At 43.3% G+C, this 14,907-nt stretch overlaps 1 protein-coding gene across 1 annotated transcript in view; it reads right to left on the bottom strand.

Moving 5' to 3' along the window:
- Positions 1–14,907, bottom strand: part of LOC103628598 (serine/arginine-rich splicing factor SR30) — a 51,729-nt gene that overhangs the window by 34,811 nt on the left and 2,011 nt on the right. Inside the window, exons 2-6 of the mRNA XM_008648769.2 lie at positions 5,007–5,088; positions 4,693–4,794; positions 4,521–4,626; positions 4,394–4,440; positions 4,273–4,330 (exon numbers count right to left, since the gene is read on the bottom strand). Coding sequence (XP_008646991.2) covers positions 4,273–4,330; positions 4,394–4,440; positions 4,521–4,626; positions 4,693–4,794; positions 5,007–5,088 — 395 coding nt within the window. The remainder of the gene's footprint in view (positions 1–4,272; positions 4,331–4,393; positions 4,441–4,520; positions 4,627–4,692; positions 4,795–5,006; positions 5,089–14,907) is intronic.

The raw sequence follows: 14,907 nt of genomic DNA, 5'->3' as shown, positions 1-14,907 counted from the left end.
AAGCCCCTTTATCATGGCCTCAATGACAATCTCATTGGGCACTGTTGGCGCTTGTGCCCTCAAACGCAAGAACCTTCGAACATACGCCTGAAGGTATTCCTCGTGATCCTGTGTGCACTGGAACAAAGCTTGAGCAGTAACCGGCTTCGTCTGAAACCCTTGGAAACTAGTGATCAGCATGTCCTTCAGCTTCTGCCATGATGTAATTGTTCCTGGCCGAAGAGAGGAGTACCAGGTTTGTGCAACATTTTTGACCACCATGACGAAGGATTTCGCCATGACTGCGGTGTTGCCACCATATGAAGATATGGTTGCTTCGTAGCTCATTAGAAATTGCTTCGGATCTGAGTGTCCATCATACATGGGGAGCTGAGGTGGTTTGTAAGACGGGGGCCAAGGTGTAGCCTGCACTTATGCTGACAGAGGAGAAGCATCATCAAAGGCAAAATTTCCATGATGGAAATCCTCATACCAGTCATCTTCGTTGACGAAGCCCTCTTGGTGAAGCTCTCTATGCTGGGGCCTTTGGTTTTGCTCATCTTGAGCAAGATGACGAACTTCTTCAGAGGCTTCGTCTATCTTCCTTTGCAGGTCAGCTAGCCGAGCCATCTTTTCCTTCTTCCTTTGCACTTGCTGATGAAGCATCTCCATATTCCTGATCTCTTGGTCCAAGTCGTCCTCCTGAGGCGTTGGACTGGTGGCTTTCTTCTTCTGGCTTCGGGCCTCCCGAAGAGAAAGGGTCTCCTGGTTCGGGTCCAGCGGCTGCAGAGCGGCAGCCCCTGTTGCTGAAGCTTTCTTTGGCAGCATGACGAAGGTCGATGCTTGCCGAAAGTGGTCGAAAAGGGTTCACCGGAGGTGGGCGCCAATGTTGGAGACTTGTTCTGAAATGCTATGAGTCAAGAACAAGGCAACACAAAGATTGTTAAACGTTAAAGTCCTTCGTCCTTCGAAGCATTATTTCCCTTTGAGAGATAATGATTTTCGGACGAAGGTTGCGAAGGACATACCTTCGTCAAAGCAACATATAAACGAGGAAAGAAACATATGGAATATAAAAGACAATGCCAACAGTTATTTATTACCATCAACTCATTTCTATTTTATTATTAAGGAAAAATAGAAATAATAACAATTTACAAAAGTACCTTCAGCTTGAAAGAAGGTAAAAGTATAAGCGTGACGCAAAAGCAAAATGCCAAGTCAGCGTGAACAGTACGGGAGCACTGTTCATCTATTTATAGGCACGGGACACAACCCATGTAAAATTACACCCATGCCCTTTACATTTGCTAATAACTCTATAATAATCCATCGGGGTCTAAATAGCCTTTTCTCCTTTAAGTCGGTTCCCTTTTCTGTTATCACGCCGAAGCTCCCCTGCGCATAGCTTCGGCTCTGCGCCATCCTTCGTATTCTTTGTGCTTCTTCACACTGTAGTTTTGACCTAAGTCCGAAGGTACCTGTTCATGTATCATACTCCAGAAACATTGTTAAATCATATTTTTGAGGACCTTCGGAAGCCGAAGGCCCCCAACAGGCCCCATTGAAAGACTTCGGCTGATTTCAATATTTCAAAAAATGGCAGATTTATTTCCGCTGATCGGGATATGAACATATTTAATGATGCTAATCTTCCTGCCAGCCGTTGAGCCCCTTTCTTCGTGCTTGGTGGCTCCATCCGAAGGATAGCTTCGATCTTACTTGGGTTAGCTTCAATTCCTTTCGTTGATACCAGACAGCCAAGGAACTTGCCTTTCTTCACTCCAAAAACACATTTTTTGGATTTAGTTTTAGGCCAGCTTGTCTGAAATTGGCAAATGTTTCTTGCAAATCAGCAATGTGATTTTCTTGCTTCGTGCTTTTCACTATAATATCATCAACATAAGTCAACACATTTCTGCCTATCTGAGAGTGAAGGACCTTGGCTGTCATTTTGCTGAAGCTTCCTCCAGCATTCTTGAGCCCCTCAGGCATCCGAAGATAGCAATAGGTGCCACTGGGAGTTATGAAGCTAGTCTTTGGCTCATCTTCCTTCTTCATCCAGATTTGATGATAGCCTTATTAACAATCCAATAAACTCATGAGCTCTGAAGAAGCTGCTGCATCTACAAGAGAGTCTATTCTTGGTAGCAGGAATTCGTCTTTTGGGTATGCCTTGTTAAGATCTGTGAAGTCAATGCACATTCTCCATTTGCCATTGGCTTTGTTCACCATGACAGTATTGGCTAACCACTCTGGGTATTTTACCTCTCTGATAACACCGGCACTGAGAAGTCTTTTGACTTCATTCCGAGCAACTTCGACTTTATCATCAGACATTTTCTAAAGCCTCTGCTTTCTTGGCCTGAAGGATGGGTCCACATTGAGTGAATGTTCAATGACATCTCGGTTGACACCGCAGAGATCATTGGCTGACCAAGAAAAGACATCTTTGTTGTGAAATAAAAATCTTATCAAAGTTTTCTCTTTCTCTTCAGATAACTGAGACCCCAGCAGTACTTTTTGCTCTACTATGTCTTCACATAAAAGCATGGGCTTCGACTGATCCGCCGAAGCAGCCTTCTCTCTTTTGTATTTATACTGTTCACAGACTTCGGCTCCATCTATATTGTGAATTGCTTTTGAGTCTGTCCAATTTCCTTCGGCTTTTCTGGCAGCTTCCTGACTCCCATGAACATCAATGGGCCCTTGTTCCGAAGGTATCTTCATGCATAGGTATGCTGGATGAAGTATTGCTTCAAAGTCATTCAGTGTCCCTCGACCAATGATTGCATTATAAGGGTACTCAATGTCAACAATGTCAAAGACAACTTGTTCAGTCCTTTTATTATGGACGAAGCCGAAGGTCACTGGCATCGAGATTTTGTCGAGTGCTACAATCTGCCTTCCTCCGAAGCCACAAAGAGGGTGTGTAGCATCATGAATCTTGTCTTCTGGCTCTTGCATCTGTCTGAAGGCCTTAGCAAATATGATATCTGCTGCACTGCTTGTATCAACCAGAACATTATGGACCAGAAATCCCTTGATGACACAAGATATGACCATAGCATCATTGTGAGGGTAATCTTTGAGCTGAAGGTCCTCCTGGGAGAAGGTGATTGGGATGTGGGACCATTTTGACTTGATGAAGGGTCCCTGCACCCCAACATGCTGCACCCTTCTCTGTGCTTCCTTCTTCTGCTTCTTGTTAGTCGGCTCTGAACTTGAGCCACCTATTATCGGGAACACCAGCTTTGTAGCCGAAGGTGCTACGACTTGGTTGTTGAACGAAGCCATCAGCTCAAGAGTGGAAGTGAGTTCACCGGAGGTGGGCGCCAATGTTGGGGACTTGCTCTCAATTGCTACGAATTAAGAACAAGGCAACACAAAATGTTAAAGGTTAAGGCCCTTCGTCCTTCGAAGCATTATTTCCCTTAGGACATAATGATCTTCAGACGAAGGTCATGAAGGACATACCTTCATGATTGCAGTATACATTGATGAAAGAAGAAGCATGTAAGATATAGAAAACAACATGAATAATTATATAACATTATTGATTCAACTTTGTTATATTATGGATGAATAAATACAATATGGAATTACATTCATACCTTTGACTTGACAGAAGGAAATTGTACAAGCGTAATGCACGAGCTAGTACAAATCAGCGTGAACAGTACGAGAGTACTATTCATCTATTTATAGGCACAAGGCGCAACCTGTGTGGATTTACATTTGTGTCCTTTACAACCGGTTACAATCATAACACAAATTATCATGGGCCAATTGGTCTTTTCATCTTTAAGTCGGTGCCACCCTTCGTCTCAAGGCGTGTCACTATGCCGAAGCTCCTCGGATGGTAGCTTCGGCTTTGCTTCTGTGTTGATCTTCCAAAGGTGTTTCTTCTTATAGGACCTTCGGTGACGAAGCAGACCCCCAACAGAATTCATTCAAACAATATTCAAGAGTAAACGTGCATCATAAGATGATTTGAGTAAAACCTCTCTGGCTCGTTTGGTGGAGAAGCGAACAATTTGTGCTAGAGCCAGCGCCTACTTGGCAGTCATCTTTAACCCGCCATAGATCTTCTCTTACGAAGGGAAGGCGAAATGGACAATCTCCCTGGCGTCCAACCTCCTCCACAATTGGTGGATAGCCTGGGCACATAGGACTTTGATGCCCACATCCATTCTATTAGGAAACAATGATTACAAGTTTGGGGATTATGTTTAACACCATATGTTGTAATGAAATAGCAGGAAACGTGTCCTGGAGTTCTTAACAACTAACCTCCAGCCTCACGGTATACATCAGAGAAACATACATCACCAGCGCGCCGCATGTGGTCCTGAAATGTAGTAATGAGTTCTTTCCAGCAGGTCCTAGAATAAGTGAATTATAAACAAATTACCTTCAGATCTTGCCATGATGCCGATGAGGGTAAACCAGTGACCATAACTGCATGATTCAAGAAATGAAACTTGAGAGTCTCTGTAAGGAACTATAAGCAAACTTTCTCATATGACAGAAGTACCAACCACGGAAATTAGAGCGCCTAGAAACACCTCCACGGCATGCACTGCTATAGCTGCTTGAACGATCATAAGAATAAGACTGGCCTCTGTCACCATGAGCTAATTCAACCTGAGTAGAAAATGCATTTTCAGCAAATGCAAGAAAACACAAATAAATCCTCTCTTCTAGGAGAACCATTAAATGAAAGCATGATATACATATCCGCAACCTGTAGCCATCAAAGTTATACCCATCACGGCCATAAATTGCATCATCAGCATCATGTGGATCCTCAAACTATAAAAGCATCATTTTTTGTTAGCACCAAATGTTTGGTGACATCAAAAGAAATTAATTATATCAGTCAGTTTGATTTGAAAGGTTAAAGCATGATCAAAATATGTTTTAAACGTGAACACAGTAATGGAGCAGTTGCATGTGTTTAAAAGCAGGCCCCATAAAAGAATGTATCATTATTACAGAATTAGACAATAGCAAAATAGCCTCACCTCAACGAATGCATATCCAGGAGGTCTTGGAGGTATTTTCAAGTCAATATCCAAAATTCGGCCATACTGCACTGAAAGTAGCCTAGATGGGGGGTGAATAGGCTACACCTGAAATTTTCCACTAAAAACTTCGAGATAGTGTCAAATTCAAGTTGCATTGGTGCAAACCGGTTCAGTTGATTTTGTTTACAACTGAACAAGTTTGAACCTACTCAACTTAGATTAGATAAACAATTAAACAAATGTGACGAAGTAGTGAGAGATTTTGCTAAAGGCTTGCCCTAGAGAAAATCCACTCGAATAGATGACAAATCGGTATGTCACACGATTTGCACACAATATAATCGAATATGAACTAACCAACAAATTAAAGCACTTATCAAGAACACACAAGAACACACGATTTAACCCGAGGTTCGGCAACCACCACAAGGGTGTCCTACTCCTCGTTGAGGAGCCCACAAAGGGCTGGGTCTTTTCCAACCCTAATCCTCCACAAGCCGACCACCAAGGTCAAGGCAATCTCTTCTCAAATTTGCTCAAAGAGCGGGTGATACAAACTTCTTGGGGTCATCCACAAATTTGGAGACTCCCAAGCAACCTCTATCCGTCAAGGAACGCAAGGTTCCAAGAGTAACAAATCCGCACAAGGTTAAGTTTGCAATGAGCTCAAGAATGAAGAGAATAGGAGAATCAAGATGAAATCAACAGTGTTAGATCGACTTCACCTCACACCAAGGATCCTTCAAACGATTGAAGGGGATGCGATTTTCGGTGTGAGAGGTGAATTGAATGCCCTTGTTTGGAGGTTGGTCAGCCAAGAAATCGTGGAGAGAGCAGAAGTGAATGAAGAGAGAGAGTGTGGGGGTATTTAAAGGATCCCCCAAAAGCTGGCAGCCGTTGCAGAAGTGGACCAAAAACCGATTTCCACCAGGGAGTTCTCGGTTCACTGAGGTACTCAGCCGGAGACTCGACCGACCACAAATTCGGTTGAGCCGGACTCAAATCCGGTTGAACCGGTTTTTGAAAAACTCTGCACACGACTTTTTTGACAGCTTTTGACTGGCAGACTGGCAGGTCAGAGGTGACAGAAGGAACAGTGCAGAAACCGGTTGAACCGGTTTTAGGTCCGGTTGAACCGGTTTTTGAAACTGAAGGACAAGTTTTGAGAAAACTGAGGTGAACCAAGGTGAAACTTTAGTGGGGAGTAAAATTGGTTTTTTAAAGGGCATTCATGATCTAGAAAAATATTCTCTAAGGGAATTTGAAGGGGTTTGGACTGAGCTCATCGCAAAACTTACTTAACTTATTGCGGATCCCTCTTAATTGGACGACAATTTCTATAACTCAAGAATTATAAAATGCAAACTACCGTTGTTCCCAAGCACTTGGAGCACGCTATATGATGTAGAATTTTAATCCGCTGTGCTTTTACATTTGCATACTCATAAGATCTGTGCTTCTCCTGTCTGTAGAATAACTGTATACATGCTAGGAGCAAACTTGTTAGAATCTCTGTTTGTTTTATCATTTAATCACCAAAACCCTCAATTAGGGTTGATTGCACTTACAATCTCCCCCTTTTTGGTGATTGATGCCAAAACAAACTAGAGTAGAGATAAAAATTAAAAAATAAAAGCACTGGCGAGATATAAATACTTGTGTATGTGTGGCTCCCCCTAAATATGTGCATGAGTTTTGTGATCTTCATATTGACTTGATATGTCAATTTGCAACATATTTGGAGAAAGTGAAAAACCAACACATTTCACAAACACTGAGGGATGCAATAGAATTATATAAGATGTGATGATATAAAAATAGCATTACTCTATTGTTGGGGGCCTTCGGCTTACGAAGGTCCTCAAAAACAGGATTTAACAGTATTTCTGGAGTTTAATGTGTGAACAGGTATCTTCGGACTCAAGTCGGTATCACAGCAGACCAGAATAATACGAAGGTTGATACAGCGCCGAAGGTGTGGACAGGAAAGCTTCGGCATGATAGCAACAAAATGAAACCGACTTAAAGATGAAAAGGCTATTCAGACCTCGATAGATTACAATAGAATTATTATCAAATGTAAAGGGCATAAATGTAATTTTGCATAGGCTGTGACCTGTGCCTATAAATAGGTGAACAATACCCACGTACTGTTCACGCTGATTTGGCATTCACTTTTGCGTTACGCTTGTACTTTCATCTCCTTCAACTTGAAGGTACATTTGTAATTCGATGTTATTTCTGTTTATATATGATAATGATATATAATATTTAATTATCTATGTTATTCTTTATATTTCTTACAGTTCATTCTTCGTCATTGTATAATGTATTTATGAAGGTACGCCCTTCATAACCTTCGTCCGGAAACCATTATATCCTAAGGGGAATAATGCTTTGGAGGACGAAGGACTTTGCCGATTAACATTTTCTATGTTGCCTTGTTCTTGACTTTTAGCATTTGAGAACAAGTCCCCAACATTGGCGCCCACCTCCGGTGAACTCACTTCCACTCTTTGAGTTTTTTGAACACCTTCGGCGATCATAAACCTTCGTTATGGCGCCGAAGAAGGCTTCAGCGACTGGGGCTGCAGCTCTGCAACCGCTGGACCATAATCAGGAGACAGTCTCCCTTCGGGAGGCCCGAAGCCAGAAAAGGAAGGCTGTCAGCCCGACACCACCAGAAGACGAGATAGATCAAGAAATCAGAGATATGGAGATGCTTCATCAACAGGTGCAAAGGAAGAAAGAAAAGATGGCCAGGCTAGCTGAACTACAGAGGCAGATAGATGAAGCCTCTGAAGAAGTTCGTCATCTTGCCCAGGATGAGCAACACCGAAGGCCTCAGCACCAAGACCTTCATCAGGAGGGTTTTCCCAACGAAGATGACTGGTATGACAATTTCCATCATGGGAATTTTGTTTTTGATGATGCTTCTCCTCTGTCCGCTGAGCTGCAGGCTACACCTTGGCCTCCGTCCTACAAGCCACCTCAGCTCCCCGTATTCGATGGCCACTCAGACCCGAAGCAGTTTTTGATGAGCTACGAAGCAACAGTATCTTCGTATGGTGGCAATGCTGCAGTCATGGCCAAATCTTTTGTTATGGCTGTCAGAAGTGTTGCTCAAACCTGGTATTCCTCCCTTCGGCCAGGAACGATCACTTCATGGCAGAAGCTGAAGGACTTGTTGTTAACTAGCTTCCAAGGGTTTCAGACGAAGCCGGTTACTGCTCAAGCTCTGTTCCAGTGCACCCAGGATCACGAAGAATACCTTCAGGCGTATGTCCGAAGGTTCTTGCATTTGAGGGCACAGGCACCAACGGTGCCCAATGAAATTGTCATTGAGGCCATGATCAAGGGGCTTCGGCCAGGACCGTCAGCTCAGTACTTCGCTAGGAAGCCTCCTCAAACTTTGGAGAAGCTGCTCCAGAAGATGGACGAGTACATTCGGGCTGATAATGATTTTCGCCAAAGAAGGGAGGAGGCTTTCAGGTTTTCTGAAATGACCAGGGGCTTCGGAGGGAGGTTCTACCCGAGGCATGTTAGATCAATTCATAACTCTACACAAAATGACGATAGAGGGAGCCAACAGCAAAGGCCACAATGTTCCTCACAGGCTTCGGGGCAACAGCAAGGCTCCTTCAGACCACCAGCTCCAAGAGGCAGAGGCGCTAGGGGCTTCGGAGGAAGATTTGGCGATCAACCAAGAAGAATCTTTTGCTTATTCTGTGGTGAGAACAAAGGTCATACCACCAGGATGTGCCATGTTACCATCCAGAAGCAAAAAGAAATAGCCGAAGCGGCAGCACAACAGGCTCAGCCGAAGCAGGTCATGCACACTGCTTCGTATCATTCGCCTTACATCCCAGAGTATGTAGGCAATCACCCTGCAGTTTCTGTTGCTTCGGCGAGTCAACCTCAGGCTTCCTGGCAACAACCTCCGCCTCCACCACCGCTGCAACAAGGTCAGCAGCCAGAAGGGAGCCAATATGCTCCACATCAAAGGGACTTCAGAGAACAGTCCGAAGCTCGCACAGTCAACAGCACTGTGCCAGAGTCAAAGCACATCTATTGACAAATATCCTACCTTAATAGCAATCTTTTTCATTCAGTTTTATTTTCTGTAATAAAGGACATTGTTCAGGTTTCATGTAAATAGTTTCGTTGATTCCCACAAGGAAAATATATTTTCTTCACAGGTTCAAATTGTTGAAAGACTTGTGATAACAAAGAGGACCTTCGAACTATCGAAAATTCTTCGAAGCAACAAAAAGTCGTTCTAAAGAACGCAGAGTAAGTTTGCCGAAGTCACAAAAGTCGTTCCAAAGTGAGCGCAGTGTAAGTTTTCTGCTCCAAAGTCGTTCCAAAGGGAATGCAGAGCATACAACGAAAAGTCAACGCTGATACCGCCTAAGTAAAAGGCGAAGCGCGAAAAGTCAACGCGAATACCGCTGAAAGTAAAAGGCGAAGAAGCTCCTAAGGGAGGCTTACAGCGAAAAATAAACGCTGATTCCGCCGAAGTAAAAGGCGAAGAAGCTCCTAAGGGAGGCTTATAGTAAAAAGACAATGCTGATTCAAAAGATTGTGTTTTGTCGCAGGAATGTGTGTATCTTCGGAATAAACACCATCTTACACAGCATAACATCATCGCATCATTTCGCATAACATAAGCATCATACATCATGTTGCATATGGCACAAGAGATGGACATCGTATTAAACTACAGAAGAACGTTTTGAAAAAAGGGAAAAATCATAATGTCACAAGGAGATACATTATTGATCTTCGGAAGTATAGCTTCGGAAAGTATCTTCACGAAGCCTGGATATTATTCATCAGAACACTGGATATTGTTGTAACAAAGAAAAATTCCTCTTCACGAAGCATGAAAAGAAGGGAAGGTGTTTTTTCGTCAAAGACTCAAAAAGCGGTATGTGTAAAGTTTCATGCATCGTAAAGAATTGAGCAATAAAAACGGGTATATTACATTCAGGATTACAAAATGTTGCAATATATTACATTTCAGAAGTTTTAATTTACAATAGCATTTAATCTTCTCTCAGAACAACTTGTGCAGCCTCATTCAGGAGCCGATTGACGACTTCGTCCATAATGGCTTCAGCCATCTTTTTAATTTCGTCGTCTCCTTTCGGCTGAGGGCCCGGAGACGCTTTAGCAGGATCTGAAGAAGGACAGGATACGGCTACATTGCTATTACAAATGGCAAACGAAGCTTAAAACCAAAAATTACAACACAATAAAAACTATTAGCTAATACCTAATTGACCTTCGAGCTCTGCGCTCTTTTCAGCAGCCTCAGCCACTTCTCTAGCATCGTGAATGCCCTTTTCACTTTTTTGAATAATTTCTCCGGCCATTTCTCGGCCACCATTATCCCAGATATCGGTGAAAAATTTTCCACCGATCATGCTAGCTTCGGCCGAAGGATCTCTTGCATCTTCAAAGGACAAAGCAGCTTCGGATTGTGCTAAAATTTTTACATGTTCGCAGCCCTTCTTCTCTAAAATGGTGGCAATTCCTCTGGCACCAGAGAAAGCACATATATCTCCACGGCTATTTAAAATTTCTTCGAAGGCCTCAGCTTCGTGGTCGATCCATTCGATGGGACCTTCGGGATTGCCCCTCGTAAAGTTTTCTTCGCTTGAGAAGGCGCCGACCCTGGCGAAGCTAGCTTTTAACTTCTTAACACACTCTATAGATTTGTTATAGCATCTCTTCTTGGCCGACCGAAGCTCTTCGACAGTTCCTTCTAGGTGATCTGCCCATTGGTCGCTGAGTTCTCGCCTTGTTTCTTCAAGTATGCGTTCTTCCTTGGCTCTGGCCAGTTGTTTCCGAAGATCGTCAATTTCGCGCTTTTGAGCTTCAGCTTGACCCTTAAAAGCAGCTTCGTTTTCCTTTATTTTATTTATCAATGAGTGTAATATTTTATCTTTTTCGAGGCCTTCGTTCCTCAGTTCAATTACTTCGGAACGAAGGTTGCTCAGGGCTATAGCACACCCTTCGTCTTCAGCATCTTTCTGTGCCCTGAGGGCATTGCTAAGTATCAAACCCTGCAAAGAGAAATATGTGTGTCAATAAATTTAAACAAACGAAAAATTCTGGTCTCAACAAAAAATACAAGGATCCCATTTGTCGCACCTTTAAGCTATTATAGGCCAGGCTGTCGGCCAGATCGTTCTTCGATAGTACCGAGAGCCCATCTTCCAAAGTTGGGAATCCGAAGCTCTTGCTCATCTCCCGGCAGACAGAAATCTCCTTGCTGTCAGGGAGACAATACAAAAAGTCTTCTTCTCCACTACCATTGAATATTAACGCCCCCTTTGGATACTTCAGTTTTTGGGCGTAGCGCTGGGCCTCTTGCTCTTCTTTTTCTGATAGTTTTTTCCTCGAAGCATGACGAACAATATAATCACGAATTTTAGAGGATGCTTCGGGGGCAACGACACCGATTTCTTCAACAAAAGTTGGCTTTGTTATTTTTTCTTCCTCAGTTTCCAAGGATTTTATCTTTTCGGCCTCTGAGGACCCAGCTTCGGCTTCAGTTTCTTGTTCTGAAGCTTTTGTATCAGAAATTTCAGTTGTTGTTTCAGGAGTGGCAGCAGCCTTCTTCGGAGGTGTGCTTGAAGATTTGATTGTTTCCAGTACATCTAGCACATTAGCCATTCTCTTTCTTTTCGGAGTCACTGCTGGCACTTTTTGATTTCTTACTGTCTCAACATTTGCTGCAGGACTCACAACTTCTGATGCTTTTTCTTCAGATGGTTTTTTCACTTCTTCCATTTTTCTGTGGATGGCGCTTCGGCCATTTTTTCGGTTTCTGGTAGCAAAATCTTCGGTTCTTCTAATTCTATCCTTTTTGCCGCTTCGGCCATTTCTGCAACTACTGGCAGCAAGGTTGGTTTGGTTGGCTTTTTAGCTTCGGTAGCCGAAGAAGTTTCCCCGGTAAACTCAGGCACCGAAGCTGGTTCAATATAGCGCGGCCGATGTGTGAGGACCTTTATCTTTTTTCTTTTCGGTTCTGGCTCGCTAGGAGCAGTTATGGCTTCTTCTTTTGCAGAGGTTGTGTTTTTTCTCTTCTGCCTTCGAATGGGATAGCAATAGTCAGGGTAGACAAACCCAATGGCATCAAATACCCGATTCAGCCTCTTCTTTTTTCGGCCTCCGAAGGCTGCTGACATCGCAGTATCTTCGGCCTTCGAATAAGCCCCAAGTAGCTCATCGCTTAAATTTTCAATGCTTTTAACCAGTCATCATCTGGCTCAACAAATTTATCTCCGAACTTGAAGGTGTACTTCAGTCTGACAAGTCCACCTTCGTCGGCCTCTTTTATGGTTTCTTGCGGCATTTCCCATTTTTCCGCGAGCGGCCACACCCGGAAGGCAATATGCTCTTGTACTAAATCTCTCGTTCCAATAAAAGAACAGATAACGCCGAAGGCCCTCTGGCATTCTTCGGCAGCTTCATTCATTTCAACCTTCGGCCTCCGAAGGCCGAAGCTTTGCCAAATAGGACGCATAATTATACCTTTGATATCTTCTCGTACTGACAGGTCATTCTTCACATAAAACCATTCTGTCATCCAGTCGCCGGGCCATCTCTTCCGAAAGGTTGGCACGGGACAGCTTGACCCAGACCGAGAAACAAAACTGTAGCAGCCAAAATTATTATGATACTGTTCCTTACCCCAAGGTTTTGTTTCGTATGATAATTCGTGTATATTGCAGAAGCTTTTTGCATCAGGCTTCAGACCTTGGCTTCTCACAGCCCACACGAAGATATTCAGCCTTATAATTGCCTCGGGGGTAAGTTGGTGAAGATAGACTTCGAAGATTTTCAACACCTCCACGACGAAGCTGCTCAAGGGAAATCGCAGACCAGCTTTCAAAAAACTTCGGTACACTACGACTTCATTCTCTTCAGGGTGTGGACAAGTCTTCTCCCCTTCGTCGGCCCTCACAATGGACAAATCCCGGAAATACCTTCCTCTCATGTTGACAAGATGATTCTCTTTGATAGTTGATTTACCATAAACTGAATGGCTTGGCCGCCAGGGACGATCTTCGGAGTCTTCACCACCGCTGTCCACATCATAACTGTCGCTGTCACCAGTATCCTCAGACAAACCTTCTAGAATCTCCTTAGTGATTTTTTCCGTGTTGGTCTTCGACATCGCTATAAGAAACCCCAAGTTTTTCTCTTCGTCAAGACTCAGCTTCGTCTCAGCAGCAGCCTTCTTATCTCCAGACATCTTCGGAAACACTAAAAAACTGTTTTCAAAGCCGAAGATTCAAAACTAAAAGCTCAGAAAATCTTAGTGCACAAAAGCCAAAAATCGAGTGAGCGAGAGCAGATGACAAGAGAGTGTGCCAAATAAGTTTGCGGTATGACCATATTTATACGCCCAGTGCGTTGAAAATTGAAAGACCCCGCTTGTCAGTGAATGTTGCTATTCTAGCAAAGGGAAGGTGTTTTTTCAGACCTTCGGCGCAAAGCCTTCGTCCATATCGCAATCTAAATTTATTGTTTTAAAACAAATTAATATTGCGAGGGGCTACTGTTGGGGGCCTTCGGCTTACGAAGGTCCTCAAAAACAGGATTTAACAGTATTTTTGGAGTTTAATGTGTGAACAGGTATCTTCGGACTCAAGTCGGTATCACAGCAGACCAGAATAATACGAAGGTTGATACAGCGCCGAAGGTGTGGACAGGAAAGCTTCGACATGATAGCAACAAAATGAAACCGACTTAAAGATGAAAAGGCTATTCAGACCTCGATAGATTACAATAGAATTATTATCAAATGTAAAGGGCATAAATGTAATTTTGCATAGGCTGTGACCTGTGCCTATAAATAGGTGAACAATACCCCCGTACTGTTCACGCTGATTTGGCATTCACTTTTGCGTTACGCTTGTACTTTCATCTCCTTCAACTTGAAGGTACATTTGTAATTCGATGTTATTTCTGTTTATATATGATAATGATATATAATATTTAATTATCTATGTTATTCTTTATATTTCTTACAGTTCATTCTTCGTCATTGTATAATGTATTTATGAAGGTACACCCTTCATAACCTTCGTCCGGAAACCATTATATCCTAAGGAGAATAATGCTTCGGAGGACGAAGGACTTTGCCGATTAACATTTTCTATGTTGCCTTGTTCTTGACTTTTAGCATTTGAGAACAAGACCCCAACATCTATCAAATCCATCATTGTATAGCATAAGGTCTGAGATAGTACTGGCTATTACAATAGAGGGTATCACATCATTAAATTGTTTATGGCTCTAGGCCATCATCACATGCATCACAACAAGCAATAAAGTTATGACAGGCCCAGTGTTCATTACAAAAATAAAAGCCCCTGAGGGCTACCAAGCCAAGCTGTCAATCCTTCTCCCCCTTTTTGGCAACTAGCACCAAAAATGGAGAGAAACATCAACCACAAATTACCACGAAGGAGTTGGATCAAAGAACTGAGACGCCAAGTTAGCTGCAAAGTTTTCTTCCCCAGGCTGAGCTGGGGGGGGGATAGCTGCCCGATGGATCCTGGGGAGGAGGATATGGAGAAGATTGACCCGGATCCCCTTGATGGGGAGGCGGGACATACTGCTCACGACCATCAAAATATTCTTCCTCTTCTCCTTCTTCATCTTCTACTGACATGAAGGGCACCCCATAGGCTTGCTGGTGCCATTCATTTATCTCTGGCGGAGGAGGATGAAGGGGCACATCAGGCGAGCGAGGAGCAAAAGGCATACCCATGGAAGAGGCCTGACGACGAAGGTTGTCGTCAGTCTCCCGCTGTGTCACACCCGGATTTTAGGGGCACCAAGACCCGGGCGCGAACATAATCACCAGGTGTGCTGG

Source organism: Zea mays, chromosome 5, assembly GCF_902167145.1.
Source record: "Zea mays cultivar B73 chromosome 5, Zm-B73-REFERENCE-NAM-5.0, whole genome shotgun sequence".
Taxonomy (NCBI): Eukaryota; Viridiplantae; Streptophyta; class Magnoliopsida; order Poales; family Poaceae; genus Zea; species Zea mays.
This window is presented reverse-complemented; position numbering and strand designations above follow the sequence as displayed.